This window comes from Ceratotherium simum, chromosome Y (assembly GCF_057802395.1).
Source record: "Ceratotherium simum simum isolate JZ-2026a chromosome Y, ASM5780239v1, whole genome shotgun sequence".
In the NCBI taxonomy this organism is placed as follows: domain Eukaryota; kingdom Metazoa; phylum Chordata; class Mammalia; order Perissodactyla; family Rhinocerotidae; genus Ceratotherium; species Ceratotherium simum.
The window spans coordinates 13230113-13252601 of record NC_141941.1 but is presented as its reverse complement, the minus strand read 5'-3'; the positions used below and the strand labels follow the sequence as shown (position 1 = coordinate 13252601).

Sequence of the window (22489 nt, the reverse complement as noted above, 5' to 3'; positions counted from 1 at the left end):
GCGGCCCGGCCCTCAGCTGCGGCAGCTGCCAAAGAGCCGGAGGTCGAAGCTCCGGGTCCCCACACCAGGCACGCCAGGCACAGCAGCGGCCCGCGCTCCAGCACCCGCGCTGGGCGCCTGGGCTCTTCCTGCCGCCTCTGAGAGCGCGCAGGCAGGGGGCGCGCGGGCAGGGCTGTGTGGAGCCAGGACTGGCGGAGCTCCTGGCGGGAAGGAGCTGGAGCCACGGCCAGGCGGCCCGGCCCGTCCGACCCAATCAGTGAGCGGGCAGTGGGCGTCGCCCTGCACTGCCCCGCCCCTCGTCGCCAGGCAACTTGGGCCGGCCGCCCGCCTCAGCGCCCACCCTCCCAGTGGAGGATGCTTCCAGCGAGGCCGGCGCTGCCAAGGTGCACACCTCCTCCTTTTTCGCCTCTGAGAAAGCGAACCAGCCATTCGCACGGGCACACTGGATTCCTCTATCTCCTGTGCCACCACTGAACCTCACGGATCTCTCACAAAGGACCCGAGGAAAGAAAGCGTCCGCAGGGGAGAATCGCTAAGTACAAAGGATCTTTTAGTTCCCGGGTAGAGAGAGTGTGCAGGTCTCTGGCTGACAGCGGATTGGCTGCCCCAGTTTTCTCAGAGGTGAACTCCTGTGTTGAGAAAAGCCCCCCAGTGCTCTGTGTGCCTGCCTCCCTCTGCTTCTCTCCCTGTCTCTCCCTGTCTCTCTCTCCTTCTCCCTCACTCTGTCTCTCTATCCTTCTCTCCACCTCGCCCTATCTCTTCCTCTCTCGCTCTCTCTTTCTCCTTCCCTCTCTCCCTCTCTTTTTCTCTCTTTCCCTCTCTTTTCGGTCTATCCTTCTCTGCCTGTCTCCCTCTTTCTTTCCCTCTCCCTCTCTCTTTCCCCTCCACCACACTAAAGAGCTGTCTCCTTGGACCACAAACAGCCCAAAGGTACACTGCTTTGGGCATTGTGTGACACAGTGTCTTGGAGAAAGGGCACATCCACAAGGTTTGTGAAGAATTCTGCCATCGAAGGGGAGGCGGCAACGATAAGGGGAACTCCCTTCCCCTCTGCTTTAGCAGGTGCTACCAAACACACACAGAGCCACCATCCTGGTGCTCACTCAGGGAAGCTTCCCTTCTCTGGGGACCACAGCTGTGGGTCCCTTTGGCAGAAAGCAGCATTCCTCTTCATGTGCTAAGGCGGCTTGTTGTCAGGCAGGGTCTCACTGATTTCCTGAAACCACAAGGCTGCCCATCTGTCTCTCTGCCTATGCCTTTCTTAGTCGTGCCTACAGGTCAGGTATTCTTTGCAGCCTACGTATTAGGAAAGCTCCCCTCTCCAGGGAATGTGATGTTCAGATGATATGGAGGGAGAGCATGTAGAATCGGGGTGACGTGTCAATGTCCCCGGATTCAGAACTACTTCAGGTTCACTGGGACCAGAGGACAGAACCCGTCCCAGCACCCGGGACGAGACGCAGACAGGCCAACACAGAGATGGATAGGGACATGCGGATGTGACATTTAGACATGCAAAAATGGAAGATAGCTGACAGAGCGTGTTCTGGTCAGAGGCAGAGAAAGAGAAACGCAGACTCGAAACGCACACCAAAGGACAGGAAGGCAGGCAGGTCTGAAGCAGAATCACCCAGAATAAGGGGAGAATAAGACCAAGGCCCTGGCCAACTGTCACAGACAACTGTCCTCAGACAAATGCGGATTAAAGGGTCTCTCTTTAATCACAGCAGATTCAGTGACCCTAATCTGCTCTTACCTTTATGTCTGTGATCGTGGGCCCCGACTTGTTACTTCTTTTCCCAGTCTTCTGACACATTCATGAACCTGCAGGCCCCACTCCTCAATATGTCTGAACACAGTTGTTTGTGGCAGTGGGCCAGTTTGTTTAGTGTTAAACCTGGCATCATTTTCATGTTAAAAATGTGAAAGTTTGAATACCCTGAGATTAGAAAACATTTAATGAAAATGTATGTAGTCTTTGATGATGTACACAGAAATTTTTCATTATTGACAGAGTGAGTCTTTATTTAACAATCATATAGGGAGATCCTATATGGCCTAAATGAATCTTTTCCTTTTTGTTGTTCTGAGAGCTTTTCTATCACAGTGTGAACAGCTTAGCACTGCCTTTCATAGCTCTTGAGTTACAAAAGACTCTGCACTGCAATAATCATTACTGAAGAAAGTGGCAATGTGGTTGGCTGTGTAAGGAGACTAGACGACTTGGGCTTTTCCATCCAAGGCATGAGGGCTTGGTTTAGGGGATGGCCTGCTTTTGCCGAAGTAGATAATATCCAAGAGAAGTGTGGTCTCATAACGGTAGCTAATGCCTTCAGACTGGTGAGGCCTATCTGTCTCCAACTGCCATTGCCAGACATTGGTCTGCACATAACAGCACTCCCTGGACTCACTGGCTCCTGTGAAGTGAAAGGTAGAATTAGACTCAAGTCACTGTCTCGAATTCTTACTTAACCCTAGATTTTGTAAGTGAGCAATTAATGAAAGTCTTCAGAAGAGAGTGAGACATCAAACAGGTACATAAGCAAGGCAATTATTACCAAATATATTCCTCTCATAGGTAATACTACAAATAAAAGCATTGAGGGTTAGATCATACAGAAGTCATTTGTAAAGAGAAAAGAGAGGTTTCATGTATGGTGGACTCTGATAAGCAAGGATTCTATAATTAGAAAGGAGGAAATTCTATAAAATGCTTATTTGTTCGGAGAACACCATACCAGCTGTTTAGTGTGGTTGGAGAAGAATAACCAATGTCAGATAAACCTGATATTAGTAACATAAGTTTTTGAGGAAATTTGTTTTGTAATTAAAGAAATTTTGTTTCTTCCCCACTCAGGAAGAGTTCACTTTCTTATATTTATCATTTATGGATTGGGTGGTGTACATTCTCATAAATGGAGAAAGTGGTAGATTCTATCAGTTGAAATTAGAAAGAAAAAAACAGAGCTTCTTACCACATTTGTGTCAGAGTCTTTGGCCCGAGTATTGAAGCAGACAATAGAAGTACCTATGTCAGGGTAGAGGTGGGCACAGCTTGAAGCTCCCAACACCTGCATCTGTAACATTTCTGGATTCTCATCTGTCTCTTCTAGAAAAACGGATGGAAAATAAAAGCCCAAAAGACATAGCTCATATTGAAACACCAACTGTTGAGCTAAAACCGTGATCTGTATCATCAATTTAATTTTATCTCTAACATTTTATGCTAAGAAGTTTCATTTATTTTATTATCACCACCATTACCATCTTACTCCACAAATTTATCTATTCCAATGCTTTTCTTTCCTTTTTAAATGTCACTCTTCATAATGAACAAGTCCATTTTCATTTGTAGAATTATGAATTTCAACTCAAGTCTAACTTCACTAACTATAAATAAAACAAAACAAAAACTTCTTTTCCTTTTTACTTTTTTTTAATTAATTTTTTTATTTTTATTTATTGTTAAATTTTTTGTTTATTATAGTCACATTGGTTTGTAACATTGTATAAATTTCAGGTGTACATCATTATACTTCTATTTCTGCATAGATTACATCATGTTTACCACCCAAATACTAACTACAACCCATCACCACACACTTGTGCCGAATTATCCCTTTCACCCTCGTCCCTCCCTCTTTCCCCTCTGGTAACCACCAATCCAATCTCTGTCTCTATGTGTTTGTTTGTTGTTGTTATTATCTACTCCTTTTTTCTAAAGTTAGCAAAGAGTTGGGAAGCAAATCATTTCTACCTTGTTTGTGACACTTGACTACACAGAACACAGAAAGGGAGCTTGTGTTGTTTTTCATCTTTAAAATCCTGTGCTGTCATCATCAAAACCATCATTTTATAAAACAAAAACAAATATCAGAGTATATATTTGATTTGGATAAAAATCTTAAAATAAGTAATGCAGACAATTGCGATTTGAGTTCTTCCTTAAACTGTAACATGGAAAATATGAACCCTCTATCTTACTTGTTTTAAAACCACTGCCCTAACAAGCAAAATAACCACTGACCTGGTTTAAGAATTCGTGGCCCAGAGAGCCAGCATTCCGAGGTATTCAGGTTCTTCATATGGCCCAAGGGTGCTAAAAGCTGAATGGGAGACTGGACCTCTTGAAGGAGTAGCAGTGCTAGGTCATTTCTTGCTGCTCCATTCACCAACCGGAATCTCTCATGCAGTAGAATGGTAGAGACTTTAACAACTCTCAGAGGTGCTGCAGGGTGCCTCAGGCCCAGTATTACAGCAGTGTCTTCAGGATTCCTATGTGTGTATTTAGAGAATAATTAGAATAGATTCACAGGATTCTGAGCCCTTAAAAGCCACCACATTAGGCTGTCTAAGGTATTTCCTTAGCTATGAGGCACAAAGTTCTACTGAACTTCCAAGGAAATCAGAAGCCTATCAATCAAGTCAGAGTTCACAGACAATGGGATTACAGAGAAATTAAAAGAGGTACCACCCACCCAAACACACTGAGGCAAATTTCTTGCTTAGCTTGAAGCAAAGATGCTATGGGGATCCAAGATAAAGTTCAGGCATAAAATGAAGTGAATTTATCTAAAGAAGACTTCAGCAAGGTAATTTGGAGATACTGGATTATACTTTATTGGAAGAGGGAGGATGCAAACTTACATGTTCCTGACACAGTGGGCAGCAGTGAGAACCCAAGAGCTGCTAACAATGGAACCACTACAAATTTGACTGCCACAGCTGATGATCATGGCCTGCCAAGGCATGGCATATCGCAGAGAAATCCGATCTGCCAAAGCTGAGAAAAAAACAGTAAAAGTAAACTCACCAGAGTTGTCATCTGTAGCCCATCTTTAAAAGTTTTTCATGGCTCCTAGCTCTACTAGCATTTCAATATTATCAAAATTGACTTGCAAACACAAACTCTGCATTTTTGTGTCCATGTTATTTCTCTACAAAGAATGCTCCCCTTATTATTATCTTTTCCAAGTCTATGATTTCTTTATGGCCCAGTTTAAGCTCCCTTTAGTCAAAATATTGAGAACTATTCCAACTCTCTCCCCCACTGCAATCCTTATAAAGCTGTTAGCTTAGCCAGTTAGGAGTTATTAATGTATTAGGCAATAAAAAAGAAAAAATAATTTGATTTGAAAATGTTAGAGAAATAAATTAAAAATTTTAGTTTAGCTGGAACTGGAATTTACTAAAATTACTAAACTTAAATTTACTAAATTTAAAATCTTAATGAGATAGAAAATAGATGCATTAAATAGGAGATTCAAGTTTGAAGCTCTGGAAATAGCTTATATTTAAAAATAAAACAAATTTTAGAGTTCCTCAAAAAAGTGTGAGTTGAAGCAATCATATTTAATATATACATAAATAAAAAATGGTAGAGGTAACCTACCTATAAAAACCTAAGTAAAGAATATAGATGAAAATAGAACCTAGAATCCTGTTCAGTGAAGTAGTCTTTGAGTTCTGTGAGTGAAAAAGACTTTGAAGGATTTGAGGAAAGAAGTGAGATGATCTCACATTTTAAAAACATCATTCACTATGGACATGGCAATATGAGACAGAGTAAACAGCTTTAATTAGGTGAAAATATAATATGTGGGAATGTGATTCTGTCAAAAATAAATTTCTAAAGGAAGAAGGGGAAGAAGAGAAATGTGAAATAAACATTGATAATAGTGATAGGTTTCATAACAGTCAAGGAAAGGAGGAAGATGATAATCACAATGTAATAGACAATTGGGTACACAGCAACCTACAGAAATCATTATATATTACCTACCAACAAAAAATATATACTGTTAACTTAAAATTCTACCATAACATTTCTAAGGCACTGTATGGTAGTAAAGAAAGAACTTTGTGTTAGAATTTTGAATCTCTCTGTCAGCCCTGTTCCTCTTTTGCTCCTAAGAACATGAACAATCCTTTTTACTTCTCTGGGTCTCAGAGTAATCAGTTAAGATAATTATAATAATCACGTCACCTATATCATATACGAATATTATACAAGGTAAATAATATACGAAGTATGAAACACCTTTGTCATCCATGAGGTAAATGATTCCTATTACTTGGTTGGTATAAAAACTCACACATATCTCAAGAAAAAAGCTTCTCTCCCCCTCTTTTTCTACTTCCATTAACCTCTTTTCTTCCTTTCCTTCTTATACCTCCCTCACTACCATTTTCTTGGGCCTTACTTTGAGGCTGTGGCAGAGAGATGAAGTGAGGCCGAACAGAAATGGGAGTGGAGGTAAAAGCCGAGGCATTCATAGAGGTAGAGACTGAAAGGGAGATGGAAGCAGAGGTAGTCACGGGCCCTTGCTGGGACCAGGGTGCATGGCTGGGCTGTGTAACTCCCTGGAGCCAGAAAAGGAAAGGGCTGATTTGGCTGAAGACGTAGGGCTTTGTGCAATGTTCATCAAAGTGAGTCAAGATTCCCATCTGCACCCATGAGTCCTTTTGTTGTAGATGGCACACCAGAGGTGCCCCTAGGTCACCCTGCAAGAAACAAGGAGAAAGATATTCACGCATATGTTAAAGAAGGCTAGGAAGTAAGTTCTACTATTGAAGGTTATTCCTCTCTTTCTCCCTGCCTTTCACACTCCCCGTCTTATCACCTTACAGCCAGCCTCCCCCATAGCTTTCTTGGCTTCCACGCAGAAAGTAAATTCATTCAGCTTGGGCCAAAATTGGGCACAAGTGCTGACTTGCAGGATGCTTAGGTGCCTTTTTTGCAGAATTCCAGGACTTCCTGGTAGAAAACAGAGACAGAGAAGTTTTTTAGCTTTAGCCTAGATTAGAGGGTAAAATATGGCTAAAGAGAAAGATAATGACAAACCTTCTACTATTACACATGAAAGGATACTACTCTCTCTTTCCAAATGTGTCGTTCTCATCCCATCCCAGTGTGTTCTGCATTACTCACCCCTCATGAGGGACCAACTGGGTAGCCAGCAGTCATACAGTTGTATGTTTTTCTCTTCTTCCAGGCTTTCCTCCAGGCAGATAGGAAGCACCAGGGGTTGAAAATGTAGTGGTTGCTTCAGGAAGATTAGCCCAGGTCCCAAAGGTCCCCTGGGACCTAGGTAGGGCAAGGCACGGTGAATGCCTACAGTTTGAGCTTGGGCAGGGTCCTGAAGATCAATAAGCCCCACTTGAACCAGGGCAAGAGCTTCTGAGTTTTTTCTGGGGGGAAAATTTATCAAGCATATTATTATTACATTTTTGAATGTGAAAAGGAACTTCGGAGGTCACAGGGATCAGACGACATCCAGGCAAGCACTAAAGTACCACTTGTATTCTGTTCTTTACTTGTCACCAATACATAATGCACAATATACATGGACATCTTCAGGATGAGAATGTAAATGTTGTGATGCAAGCCATACCCTTGCTGAAAATTTTTAACTTAAAACAAATTTTTACACATCCTAATATCTACAGTGTTTAATATTTAGTGATATAGACTTGAAGGTTAGGACTTGAAATATCCCACTTACAAGGTGTGAGACTTTAGACAGTTACTCTCTGTCCCTGAGCTTTGTTTTTCCTGTCTATACTAACGGCTTTACTTCACAATGTTGAAATGAGAAATAAAATTATATACCCAAAAGAATATTTTCAGATAGTTATTATTCTTCTTGAGATTAATAAATTGAGTTTTAAGAGCCAAGATGCTTGAAGTCATAAAATGCAAAACTGTGATGCTAATGTAGGTTATGACAAACTCAAGATACTTTCCATCATTTTACAGATAAAATTACCTAAAAATAGGATATCTTTTTACAACTACAAATCTATTTCTTTAGATCCTGAAATTATCCCTGAAAAACAGCTAAAGCACTAATTTCAAGATACCTGACGATATGAGGAGATACAAGAGGGGATATGCTTTCTCTTAAGCTAAGGAAATATATCAGATGTGATTACTACAACTAAGATAAATAAAATTTGATTTCTATATCTAAGGAAGAATATCTACCTGCTTCAAAGAAAGATACATATTAACAATCTCAAAGTTTTCATATTTTATAACGATATGTTAACCTTGAAATGACTCACTTAGACTTACATGAAATTTGCACATCTGGCTGTGGTAAGGATCCACTGTTCATTCAGTATAGAGCCAGCACAGAAATGAGAGAAAGAAAGTTGCACGGAAACCATCCAAGGGAATTCACCCACTTCTGCCTCCCAGCAGTTGGGACAGTGGGGGACAAGGCCAGGGCGTAATCCACACTCTGCAGAAGGAATCCACATGTACAATAGTGTAAAGTTAGTGTTACTACCCTCCTTTCCCTGAACATGTCAATTTCCTATTTTTAGAATCTAGGAAAATACTTGTAAATCTTCTTTGGGAAAATTCTTCAAAATCTATGTTTTTAATCCTACAAAGTTAGCTATAGTAACAGAAGTTGTCTGTACTCTCTCTCTCAGAATAATCTGAAGTATCTCTGTTCATTCTTCAAGTGAAATAATAAACCATTTTTAAGCACTAAAAGTTTTTTTATAGTACTGTATTCTGAAAAGAACTGTGTTTATAAAACTTAGCTCTTAAACTCTTTGTGGCAAAGTTAGATCTTCTCTCAATATGTGAACATCCTTTAAAATTATATAATTCATTCCCTGTCTTCTGATCCAGATAATAATTTGAATTTTGGTCCTGCCAAAGTTTGAGAATGTGATCTATGATCTACTCAGAAACTTAGGTTTCATGCTTCAACAAAGAACTTAGTCCCAAGGATAATAAATCAGCTAGATGACTAGGCTGAACTGACCTGTGGTTTCAGGAGAAATAACAGCCGTCTTGAAGAGCCAGAAAGCCTGAAGACTGTCCTTCCAGACCATACCCAGGTGACACTCAGCTAAGGAAACATTGAGTTCTGAATACTTAACAGGATCTTGTTCAGGGTGATTAGCCTTGGTTCCAGATTGAGATCCAGGCATCAGAGAAGGTTGTTTTGTTAAAAGTGTGGCTGGAGCAGCACGCAGGGTTGAAACACTATGAGACAGAATGGTCTCTTCAGTAAATTTTGAGGAAGATAGTTCCTGAAGAGAACTATCAGAGGCAGCTAAGGGCAGGAGAATGGGAGAAAAGAAGGCCACAGGAGAAAGAAGGGAGCAAGAAGGAAAAATACAGGATGAAGGGAATGTGCAAGAAGAAAAGAGTGAACAGGAAGGTGACAATGTACATGGAGATGAGAGAGAACAAGGAACAAGAGAGGGAAAAGATGGAGAAAGGGGGCTAAGAGAAGTAGATGAGGCATCAGGACTTCCTTTTGTTTTGGTGATTGGTAATTTACCACCAAAGTTCAGGTAACCAACTTTTCCAGGAATCCAGGTGCTTGAAAGTGTAAGAAGGAGAATGTTTGTGACCTCACTGTGTTGGAGAGAATTGATTTGATCTCGGCTTTCTGTTGCAGCTATTTCAGTTGACAAAGCTATAAAATACTGATTTGGGGAAGGAATACTTTCTATCAGTAAAAAAGGTACATATTTAGACCAGGAGCCAAAATGACTAGTTAATAGGGTTGCTCTATCTGGCTCAAATTCAGGAGAAAATGATGTAGTTATACCAGCTTTATAATGGGTGCCAGGCCTTATTTCTACTTCAGGCTGGATCCATGTTCTGACTTTGTCAGGTTTAGGAATAGCAAAGGATGCAATATTAGTTTCTGGTTGGGCCCAGGATCTGACTGCTTGGTTTTCAGGCTGGATCCAAGGGTGAACTACACTAACTTCAGGCTGGATCCAGAAAGTGAATATTTGAGATTCTGAGTGGGTCCATGGTCTGACTTGATTCATTTGGATGTGGAACCAAGATCTGACTGTATCAGCTTCAAGTTTGATCCAAGGTCTAACTGCTTGGGTCTCAAGGTAGATCCAGGATTGATTTGTAGCAGTTCTTTGCTGAGTCCAGGAGTGCACTATACCAACTTCAGTCTGGGTCCAGGGACTGATTGCCTGCAAGTGAGGCAATCCTAACTCTTGAATCCAGGGTCTAGTTGTATCACTTTTAGTCTGTAACCAAGGTATAGCTATATCAACTTCAGATAAGACTGGAGGTTTTACTACTTGTCTTTCAGTCTGGGTCCAAATTTGGATTGTCTCATTTTCAGGCTGGGGCCAGGATCTAAGTGTATTAGCTTCAGGCTGGTTCCAAGGTTTAGTTGAATCCACTGGAGTTTGGAACCACTGTCTTATTACTGTATCAGCTTCAGGCTGGGTTGAGGGGTAGATTACTAAAGTTTCAGATTGGATCCAAGGTCTGATTGTAGCAGCTTCAAGGTAGATCCAGGGTTGAACTGTACCAGTTTGAACCTTTGTCCAGGATTTGACTGAACTAGTTTTGTACTGAGTCCAAGGGTTGATTAAACCAACTTCATTTTGGGTCAAGGAACATATCATTTGAGATTCAAGTTGGGAGCAGGGACTAATTGCATCATTTTGAGTCAGGAACCAAAATGTGACTGTATCCACTTCAGTCCAGGTACTGACTAATTGAGATTCATGCTGGGTCCATGATTTTATTGTATCAATTTCATAATGTGTCCAGGGTCTGACTGTGTTGGTTTCAGCTTGGATCCAGGGTTGGGCTAAATCACCTTCAGGGTGGGTCCAAAATCTGACTACATTAGTTTCAGACTGGATCCAGGGGTGAACTATTTGCCATTCTAGTTGGATCCAGGTAGTAACTATTTGAGGTTCAGGTTGAATTTGAGTCCTTTGTCTTATTGCATCAGTTTGAGTCTGGAACCAAGGTCTGACAGTATTAATGTCAGGCATGGTCAAGCGTTTCGCTGCTTGCATTTCAATCTGGGTCAGTAGTGTAACTATAGTAGCTTCGGATTGTGTCCAGAGCCTGACTGTTTCAGATTCAGCTTGGGTCCAGGGTCTGACTGTACTACTTTTAGGTTGAGTCCAGGGGTTGACTATACCAGCTTTAGTCTGGATCCATGGTCTTATTGCATCAGCTTCAGAAAGGGTCCAGGATCTCACTGCATCTCCTGCAGACTTGTTCCAGGGGTGGAATATACCAGTTTCAGTCTGAATCCATGATGTGATTGTAGCAGTTTCCTGTTGGGCCACAGGCGTGGCAATACCAGCTTCAAACTTTGTCAAGATACTCACTGTATGAGATTCTGACTGGGCCCAGGGTCTCATTCTTTCTGTTTGAGTTTCAAACAAAGATCTGCTAATATCACCTTCAAGTTGGGGCCAGAGTCTGGCTGCTTGAGGCACAGGCACTACCCATGATATTAGTGTTCCAGATTCAGGCAAGGTCCAATCATTGACATTATCAATTTCAGGATGTGTCCACAGAAGAGATGCTTGATTTTCAACTTGAATCAAGGATTGAGTAGTATCACTCTGAGAATGTAATAAAATACTGAATATACTAGCTTCTGGCAGTGTCCAGGGTTTCTTAGATTCAGTTGTAAGCATTGTCCAAAAGATGACTGTATCAATTACACTCTGTGTGCAAGAATTTACTGCTAGAGATTTATCCCAAGTCCAAGATGTGACTGTGGAAGCTACAGTTTCTCTCCAGGTCTCTACTCCTGGAGACTCAGCCTGAGTCCAGGGTGTGACTGTGGAAGCTACAGTCTCTGTCCAGGCCTTTTCTGCAAGAGACTCAGCCTGAGTCCAGGATGTGACTGTGAAAGCTACAATGTCTATCCAGGAATTCACTGCAGAAGATTGACCTTGGGTCCACAGTGTGGCTCTGTCATTTTCAGACTGTATCCAGGGTTTAACTGCTACAGATTGATCCTGGGTTGATGGCAGGACTATTTCAAAAACAGACTGTGTCCCAGGAAATACTGCTGGACTTTCAGCTTGGGCCCAGAATGTGACTGTAGAAGCTAATGGTTGTGTCCAAGGATATACTCTTGGAGATTCAACCATGGCCCACTGTGTGGCTGTACCTGCTACAGACTGTGTCCAGGGATTTAATGCTGAATATCCACCCTGAGTCCATGGTTTGACTATATCAACCATGGCCTGTGTCAAGAGATTTATGATGCCAGAATTTGCCTTGGTCCATAGTGTGATAGTATTAGTTTCAAGAACTGTCCAGGGCTTTACTGGAGGGGACTCAGCTTGGTTCAATGGTGTTAATATACTAACTATAGTCTCCGACCAGGGATTTACTGCTGGGGATTCAGCCTGACTCCACAATGTGACTATGTCAGCCAAAGGATCTGTCCAACTCTCTACTGAAGGAAATTCAGCCCAGGTAAATGATGTGATTGATTTAGACATAATCTGTGTCCACTGACTTACTGCTGCAGGTTCAGTTTGGGTCCACCATACAACACTATCATATACAGGCTCTGTCCAGATATTTACTGCTGGAGAATCAGCCTTGGTCCACGGTGTGACTATGGAAGCTACAGCCTCTGTCCAGGAATTTACTAAAGATTCAGCTTGAATCCATGGTATGACTGCATCAGTTTCAGCCTCTGTCCAAGGATTTACTGCTGGAGATTCAGCCTGGGTCCACTGTGTGACTGTATCAGCTACAGACTGTGTCCCATGATTTACTGCTAGGGACTCAGCCTGGGTCCATGGTATGACTGTATCATTTTCAGATTGCATCCAGGGATTTACTACTGGATATTCAGCCTGGGTCCATGGTGTGACTATATCAGACAAAAGGTGTGTCAAGAGCTTTAGTCCTGGAAATTCAGCCTTTGCTCTTGTTGTGACACTATTGGCTAACATCTCTGTCCAGTAATGTACTGTTTGAGTTTCATCCTGAGTCAACAGTGGAACTGTTTCAGTTTCAGATTGTGTCCAGAGATTTACTTCTGGAGACTGAGACTGGGTCCACAGTGTTAATGTACCAGCTTCATTTTGTGCCCCAGGGTTGATTATACCAACGTCTGGCTGAAACCAGGGTTTCATTGTTTCATCTTCTGATGGGATCCAGAATCCAACTTTATCACCTTCAAACTCCTCCCAGGGACTGATGGTATAAGTATCATGTTGTATCCAGGCTTTTACTTTCTCAGCCACAGGCCTGACTATTTCCATTTTGGACTGTATCCAGTGGTGAGCTGTTTTGGTTACTGGCTGTGTCCACAGTGTGGCTGTCTCCATTTGAGTCTGGAGCCAAAGTTTGACATTATCAGCCTCAGACTGTGTCCAAGGTCTCTCTATATCATCTTTAGGTTGGGTCCAGAAATGGGCTGTTCGAAATTCAGTCTTGATCCCAGGTTTGAACGTATCCATCTGAGCATGAGTATGCAACCAAAATCTGATTCTATCAGCTTCAGGCTCAGACCAGGAAACGATTGTTTGAGATTCAGGTTGGCTCCAGGTTCTGATTGTATCAGTTTGTGTCTGCACCCAAAGTGTGACTGCATCAACTTCAGGCTTTGTCCAGGGTGTGACAGTATTAATTTTAGACTGGGTCCAGGGCCTGAAAGTAGATGCTTCAGACGTTGTCCATGGTTGGACACTATCCGCTTCAGATTGAGTCCATGGTCTGACTATATCAAATCCAGGCTGAGCCCAAGAGTGGAGAGTTTTAAAGTCTGGCTGGGTCCTTGGAATCATTTGATCAGATTTAGTCCAGAACCAATATCTGGCTATACCAGCTTCAGGCTGGTTCCAGGGTCTGACTCTTTCAATTTCAGTATAGGTCCAGGACCTAATTGTATCTGCTTCTGGCTGCGTCCAATGTTCATATTTACCTTCTTCAGTCTGGGTTCTGTGTCTGATAATTTGAAATTTGGGCTGCATCCAGGGTCTGATTCTTTCAGTTTTAGTCTGTACCCATTGTCCGATTTTATCAGCTTTCAGCTGAGTCAACGGTCTTCTTGCCTGGGTTTCTGACTGGGTCTGGGTTTGGACTACATTAGCTTCAGGTTGAGTCCAAGGTCTGATTGTGTCAACTTTAGAGTGAATGAAAGGCTCAATTTCATTAGTAATAGTATGGACCAAGACCCATGTTGAGTCTACAGTCTGCATCTGGGATTTGACTATAATAGCCTCATGTTTACTCAATGGACTAATTCTATCCATTTGACTTGAGGGTCTGATTATATCTGCCTTATATTGGGCCCAAGACCTAATAGTATTGCCTGCACTTGGAGCCCACGTAAAGGGTATATTAAGGGCCGAGGAAGTCCAAAAGTGAGTTGACTCAGATTCAGGAAAAATCCAGTATTCATCTGTCTTTTCTATAGGTTCCTGGGATCCAACTATATTTAATACTGGCTGAAACCAGGGTTCTAAAGTCTCAGTTACTGTAGGATACTGGGATCCATCTGCATTTAGTGTGGAATGAGTCCAGAATTCAATTTTATTAACAATTAAAGGGATCCATGGATGCAGGTTATAGGTTACTGGTTTAACAACAGTGTTAACTCTATCAACTACATGGTGTATTTGGGTTCTAATACTCGCTTCACTAGATTGAATCTGCATCACCATTCCTGTTTTACCAGGCACAGAATGTGTCCAAGGTCCAATGTCAGGCGTAATTTCTAGCCAGGGTCTAGCTAGAAGTTGATCATGGAAAGGAACCTTACTAGATTGAACTTCAGATGGGACAGTATTAATCTCAGAAGGAACTTGCAATTCATCTATGTCAGTTGAAAACAGAACCCAGTATTTACCAGCATTAACTAATGGTAGAGTATGAAGCCCAATTATACCAGCTAAAGGTTTAATCCAGGATCTTACTACATCAGTCATAGTTCCATTTTGATAATTCATTGCATCTCTCTGAGGAAGATCCCAGGGTATAGGTATATCAGCTGTTGGAGGGTTCTGGGGTCCAAAAAGAACCAAGAGTTCAGAAGTATCAGCTATTAGGTTACTCCAGGACTCAGCTTTATCAGGAGGATCCCATGGTTCGGCAACAGGAGAGGTCCAAGATTGTACCATTGGGAATTTGCTAGCTGAGGAGAGCTGACTACTTTTAAGATGTAACTGTCTACTGCTAGGAAAAGAGTCTCTAATATTTGAACCAAAAAATACTAAAGGAGGATTCCGGCGCTGTCTGTTCAGTGGGAGAGTGCCTAATCTATTCCGTGACTGTACAGAGAATCCACGGGAGGTCAAAATGGCAGAGCCCCTGTTCAGGCTAAGCCTGTCTTGTGGACCATGTTCTACCCCAGGAAACAAACTGCAGGTTAGAGAAAAAATAGGATCCAGAGGGTTCTGGGATGCCTTGATAAGCCATCTCATCCAAGATAGGTATGGGGCTGTCTTGATGACAAGAATAGGATCATAATAGGCCATGGAGGACTCATTGACCAGGCCTAACAGTTTCCAGTGGTTGCCAAAGAGACAGAGAACAGGACTACCCTGCTGTACCTGAAGGAAGAAACAAAGATAATGCATACATATGTGACATAGATAGACAGACATATACAGTATGCATACATTAAAATATATGTAACCTATATAAATTATACATAACTGTGTAATACATATTTATATATGTTTATAAATAACACATTTATACATTATGTAGATACTTAATATTGTTTATAAATACATTCAAATATGTAAGGTTTATATATATTTTCTACTACATGTAAAATGCATATGACATGGTGAACAGTAATAAATGTTACATGGTGCATAGTTCAAGGAGCTCCAGAATATAACTTTTAACTCTGGTTAAAAGAGAAAAACCAAATGCCAGGGGCAATTTAGAGAAACCTGCCCAACTCTAAAAAATCAACTAAATATTCAACATCTTTATTTGGATAACACTTATTCCATTAGCTGAATATTTCTAGGCAGAGCACAACTTAAACATATATAATGATTGTGTTTATCCTTATCACCTCCACTGCCATTACTCTGGTTTAAGCCAACATCATTTCTTGTTTTCACCATATTCTTGTTTTTAAGCCATAATCATTTCTGTTTCCTTCCCATACCAACCCTCATCATATGTTTTTTTCTCCTCCCAGCAGGCAGAATGATACTCAGAGTAAAAGTTGAAGATTTTGTTATTCTCTGATCTCACTATTTTTCCTTTGTTTGTTTTGATACCATCATAGTAGCTCATTCTAGTCTCAGAAATTTTCCAAAAGTATTTTCCTGTGCCTGGAATTTTTTTCCTTCAAATATTAACATGGATTGACTCTTCAATGGCTTTAGGTCTTTGTTCAAATAAAACATTTTTAAAAGGCCTTCTGCACACCTCCTATTTTGAAAGCACATTTTCAACATCTTCCTATCACCAAATATTCTCTTCCAAGTATGTTTTACCACTCAATATTTTACTTTTTAATTTGTTCCTTGTCACTTGTAAGCTTCATGCAGTTAAGGATAACTATATGATTTTCAAACTGCTAAATCTTAGCACAGCATAAAATTATGTTTAAGCGCTCAATAGTTACTGAATGAATGATTCCTCACTGTTCTAACACTGCATACCAGATCATTATAACGAACCAAATGTAAAGAGCACAAAGTTTCTTTAATAGACTGTTGACTAGATTCCTAAATAAATCTGATTTAATTTTTTTGTGTGTGTGAGGAAGATTGTCCTTCAGCCAACATCTGTGTCCTTGAGCCAACATCTGTGCCAATCTTCCTCTATTTTGTATGTAGGATGTTGCCACAGCGTGGCTTGATGAGTGGTGTGTAGGTCCGCACCTGGGATCCGAAACTGTGAACCTCAGGACAACGAAGTGGAGAGTGCAAAGTTAACCACTACGCCACTGGGCCGGCCCTGATAAATATGATTTAATTTTTTAAAAGCCATCTTTCATACCACGTTGCAGAACAGAAAATGTGTGATTCTTCTAAAATGCCTCTTTTTGCCTTAAAATCTTTCTGTGGCTCCTCTTGCTCAAGTAATCAAGTCTATATATCATTACTTCATCATATGGTCCAAGGTTATTTTTCTGTTCTAATTTCTTCTGTATCTCTCTTACCAACATTTCCCCCAAAAGTTTTACTGCTCAAATATCATCTATGCATTAAATGCTCTTCCTGTATTTATATAAACTATCTCTATAGTGAAGAGCTACTTTTCTTTCAAAATTTTAAGCATCTCCTTCATCTAGTCAATATGTAGATATGACTGACCCTTTCTTCATGGTGGCTTTACTATTCACTATACAAATTTCTATAAGAACATTAACAAAATATATTGTACTAAATTACTGTGCTATAATGTACCTTCAATTTCTCTCCTATCAAATCATAAGCTCCCTGATGACTGGGCCCCAGGCTGGGATCTTCTGACAGCTGGGACTAGGCCTGTTTTCTCTCTGTACCCTATCAGATTAGGATACCCCATAGATGTGGTTTTTCTCCTCTACTTTCAAATTTCTTAAATACTGATTTCGAGACTGTTTCTTCTTTTAGTCTTTAAGACATGGCAAAGTTCTGGCAATAAGTTTGCTAAGAAAGAATACTGATGTGACCTCATATTCCTTCTCCATGGGGAATTCTTTTTGTTGTTGTTTTTTTTTAATTTGCTGCTGGTTATATCCTAGAATTCAGGGTTGTTTTTTTTTTTTTTTGTGAGGAAGATCAGCCCTGAGCTAACATCCATGCTAATCCTCCTCTTTTTGCTGAGGAAGACCGGCTCTGAGCTAACATCTATTGCCAGTCCTCCTCCTTTTTTCCCCCCAAAGTCCCAGTAGATAGTTGTATGTCATAGTTGCACATCCTTCTAGTTGCTGTATGTGGGACACGGCCTCAGCATGGCCGGAGAAGTGGTGCATTGGTGCGCGCCCGGGATCCGAACCCAGGCCGCCAGTAGCGGAGCGCACCCACTTAACCACTAAGCCAAGGGGTCGGCCCCTCCATCGGGAATTCTAATCTCTGTACACTTGCAAATTTAAAACGGCTTTTTCACTTTCGCATTTTTTTGCCTTAAATTTCTTTCCAGCCATTTTTGTCATCTTAATTGTGTCTGTCTCATAAACTAAACATTACTTTCTCTAAAATGTTCTGCATGATCTCCTAGATTGAGATTTAGGAAAAAGGCCATAATACCCTTAAAAAATAGTCATTGGGAGACGTATGTTTTTCACAGATAATTCTATGTTATGTTATTTTTCTATCCTCAGGATAAATAGATAATAATTATACCTCATAATTGTAGACTTGTATTTTTCATAAGTACTCAGTTTATATTTGCTAAATTGAATTCTATTTGTATTCTAACAACCTAACCCAATCTAAGAATCATAACCTCCTATTCTTTCCATTGTTCCAAAGATATTTTTTAGTTAAGTTCTCTACTTCTCAATTTTCTCAGTGAAAATGTTCCTGCTTTATTTCTTTGATCTTAAGAAGACATGTTTCAGGGCGGGCTTGGTGGCATAGTGGTGAAGTTTGCTCACTCTGCTTCGGCAGCCCGAGGTTTGCTGGTTCAGGTCCCGGGCACGGACCTATGCACCGCTCATCAAGCCATGCTGAGGTGGCATCCCACACAGAACAACTAGAACGATGTACAACTATGACATACAACTATCTACTGGGGCTTTGGGGAGCACAAAGGAAAAAAGGAGGAAGATTGGCCAACAGATGTTAGCTCACAGCCAATCTTCCTCAAAAAAGAAAAAATGAATATATGTCTCTACGTATCTCTTTTTACATAAATATGATATACGTTTATATAATAACCATAAACATTACATCTGTAGGTTGCATCTGAAAATAAAGAACCTTTCTTTTTCTATTGTGGTAAAAATACATGATATCTACCCTCTTAAAATTTTAATGTGTACAGTAAAAAATTGTTAACCGTAAAACTATGTTGTACAGCAGATCTCCAGAACTTATTCATCTTGCATAAATGAAACTTTATATCCATTTTATAGAATTTTACATACATTTTTACATCCCCCCATTGGAAATGTTGCCCTTATACAGTAAATACCCAGCAGTCTTCTTGTGGCTGACTCCAGATACATAAACTGTGACTTTTAGTCAGGTGGATATGTTGATGGTTGCAGAATGAGAGGTCCAGCAGTTTAACTGACAACTTCTTGATACTGGTCCCAAAGTTAGTATGGTCTGAAGGAATAGAGATGGGAAGTATTGTGACATATGGGTTATGTCTCTTAAGCATTTTATGGCATAGCTGTCTAAGATTTTCACAGTATACCTTTCAATCATTTAATTATACAGAATTTCTGAGATAGTTTGACTTCTTTCCTTCCATCTTATCTCATACATACAATAATCCCATACACTCTTGGATTTTTTAGCTGTGCCCAAATCCCTCTTGACTGGAATAAAAGAACACAGAATAATTGTAACCCATAGTATCATCACTTTACTTCTTTAAGGACTCTGTTTTTATCACTATAAAGTCTTGGGGTAATAGGGATTTAATTATCTATAAGCATTTGTAAGCTTTCCATTTTATTTTTATATTAATTTGCTTTGTTTTTTATATCAATCTCTGAGTTACATTTATGATACAACAGAACATGACTCTTGTGGCTTACTCTGATATTGGTACACCCTGCAGTGTCTGTACTGGCAGTTATAACAGCTCTTCCAGAAGATGTTATAAGTGTGAGAAAGTGATATTTCTTTCCTCCTGATAGGGTACTGCAGAAGGACCACTCCTATGTCTCCTTTCACTGGATCTGTTCCAAGTTGTGGATCAAAACTAGGGTGAAGGCATACTTTATGGCCAAGTAAGATACCTTCTTTATCAATGACTCCTGAAATGTCAGAGTGCAAATGTTTCCTAAGGGAACAGAAAAATGAAGAGCAACATGAAATCATAGTGAGAAAAACATTTCATTAAACTTCTATTTAAGCTGAAATGTCTGTCAGTGTAAGGCTTTACTTACTTAGCAATGTAAGCCAACAAATTTCAACTCTATATCCCTGTAAACTGATGTTCTGCATTGCACTGAATAGCATTTGACTTTTAGAACTTAAAACTTCATTTTTAATATAACATTTTCCAAAGAAGATAAAAGTCCCCTTAATGCCTCAAATCCAAAGCCAATACAGTAATATGAAGCAAATATAAAGGTATACATAACTATGATACCTCTTTCATGGATTTAGCTATACTTACAGTTTAGTCAGACAGCTTGCTGTGGAGAGGATCCACCACTGACTCAGAATAATACCCTGGCAGGTTTCAGCCATGGACACTAGCCATGGGATGTTGTTGGATGCTGACGATGGGGCAATCATTGGGGTCAGTGAGCTCAACCACTGCTTTTGAGAATTGGGTACTAAAAGGGTCAGATGGGGAGGGGAAGAGAAAAACATAACATTAAAAAACCCATCTTGTTGAATGATGAATGAAATTTGTCATCCTACTTTTTTTTGTTTGATGAAGATGGGAAAGAGGAGAACACAGAGAAGAATATAAAGAGATAAATGTGGCAAAAATGTAAGATTAGGTGAAAGAGAAGTATAAATATGAAATAGGAAATGAGATAAGTGACAAGGGGATAAACAGAAGACATTTTAAAAGGTTAAGGGAAGACAAAAACATCTTCCCTAGTACTAAGACACACAAAAGGAGAAAAGAATTCCAACTCTAACTTACTACCACAGCAGTGAAAAAGCAATCCCCAAAACTGGTAAAAGCAAAGTGGAGTTCTCATGTTGGCTCAAGTGTACATGAATGCAAGATAGAGTTCTAGCACAGTAGCTAGCAAGGTTGAGATTGAAATTAGAATATAGAATGTCTGACATCATAGTAACTACTTGTGAGGTAACTGTCTTATTTCTATTATGATCAACCAATTAGAAATGTTATACAAAAGAAATTTAGCCAAGTTAAATATTGTCAAGTTAAATTTAAAAATTAAAAAAAATTTCATTTATATGAACTTTTATATTTGAAGTGGGACAACTAATATCCCAGTGCTATACTTTGTAAAAAAAATATGATCTATGTGGCATTACCATGTAGCTTTATTTACCTGTCACATACTACTTACTAATTAAAAGACTTAGATAGACCTACATGACCTGACATAGAAATAAGTTAATGAAATACTGATTGATAATAGTTTACTTTATAGATCAACATGCAAAGTAATAGCATGTTTCATTCATACATTTATTCATTTACCCACACCTACTCAACACTCTTAACTCATACTTATGTTGTAAATTTGTAGAAAATTACATCAAGACCTAAATTCACTTCTCTCTGATAGCAACATAGGGCAAAGAGCAACAATTCAATAAATATTTACCAAGTCCTCCATATGGAGTGTGCCATATGTTGAACACACAAATGTGAAGAAAAGAAGTCTTTGCCCTTGTAGAGCGTTTAATTTAGGGGAGGAGTATATTAGTTAAGGTTAGTTTCTGCTGGACTGCATAGAAAATATAAAGTCAATTATATAAGAATAAATTTATATTTCATATGATATGAGTCATGAGATAGCAGGTAAGTCAGCATCACGATTTTATCAGAGATCTGAGCTCATTCTATCACTCTGGTTAGCAACTGTAGTACTTGACTTCCATACTCAAGATGACTGAAAGATGCCTTCTCTGTACCAGTCTTCATATTCTTGTTCAAATTAGCAAAAAGGAAGAAAGGAGAGAGGGAAAAATCTTATACCTTCCAGTTGGGTCAGGCACCAAAAAGACTCAGTGAGTAGCCTTTGCTTATACTACAACAGCCTCCCTATTGTTTTTTTCTCTTTCTTTCTTCCTTTTTCACAAAAAGAAGTAGTGAAAGGCACTACTGTAATCATTTAAGCTTTACAATACCTCTGAAAAACATTTTAAAGTAATAAATTTGTAAATAAAGTAAAATAAATAAAATAAAGATGATAACTTGTATATGAATAAATACTCAAAATGAGAGGAGCGCAATGCTATGATGATGAATAAAAAGTAAGCAAACAAAATAAGATAAAGAACGGAGTTCCTACTTTTTCAATAACTTGGAGGTCTGTGTGAGGAAGTAAAGCATGTGGTATCCAAAGTATTTAACGAAAGCCATTTTAAAGAAAGTAAAGAAAACAAGAGACAGAGGAAGGAACATAGGGCTAGAGAGGACGATATTCACCCAATGTAACCCGGTGAGAAATCCACAGTGCCCCCTCTACTTGCAGCAGTGGCCTTGGGTTTTTATAATGGTCTTCTTTTTCAATTATTTTATTGAGGTCATAATGGTTTATAACATTTCGTAATTTCAGTCATACATTATTCTTTATCAGTTTCTATAGAGACTGCATCATGCTCACCACCAGTAGTCTAATTTTTATCCATCACCATACATATGTGCCCCTTTACCCATTTCACCCACCCCCCACCCCCTTTCCCTCTTGTAACCACTAATCTGTTCTCTTTAACCATGTGTTTGTTTATCTTCCACATATGAGTGAAATCATGCTGTGTTTGTCTTTCTCTGTCTGGCTTATTTTGCATCACATCACACCCTCAAGGTCCATCCACGTTGTTGCAAATGGAACAATTTTGTCTTTCTTTATGGCTGAGTACTATTCCGTTATATATAAATACCACATCGTCTTTATCCACTCATTCTTGG

The 22489-nt window shown here is 39.9% G+C and overlaps 1 protein-coding gene across 1 annotated transcript; it reads right to left on the bottom strand.

The window, feature by feature from the left end:
* Positions 1–2144: 2144 nt before the first annotated feature.
* Positions 2145–20579, bottom strand: LOC147911674 (uncharacterized). The gene is made up of 16 exons (XM_087427838.1): positions 20522–20579; positions 20039–20201; positions 19452–19699; positions 18878–19014; positions 13517–15336; positions 12622–13435; positions 10906–11580; positions 8784–10821; positions 8078–8246; positions 6932–7191; positions 6624–6757; positions 6204–6504; positions 4648–4783; positions 4028–4275; positions 2976–3109; positions 2145–2417 (listed from the first exon to the last, which is right to left on the bottom strand). Exons 1-16 carry the CDS (start codon positions 20577–20579, stop codon positions 2145–2147), a joined length of 7608 nt encoding a protein of 2535 aa, XP_087283964.1.
* Positions 20580–22489: the final 1910 nt, after the last annotated feature.

Bases quoted from the DNA above. Each gene is read 5' to 3' on its own strand.
- LOC147911674 (XM_087427838.1), bottom strand. From the start codon at position 20,579: ATGAGAACTCCACTTTGCTTTTACCAGTTTTGGGGATTGCTTTTTCAC. The intron at 20,202-20,521 runs GTAAGTTAGAGT...TGACCCTTTTAG, and splicing joins GCTTTTTCACTGCTGTGGTA to TACCCAATTCTCAAAAGCAG. The intron at 3,110-4,027 runs GTCAGTGGTTAT...CCGTTTTTCTAG, and splicing joins GCCACGAATTCTTAAACCAG to AAGAGACAGATGAGAATCCA.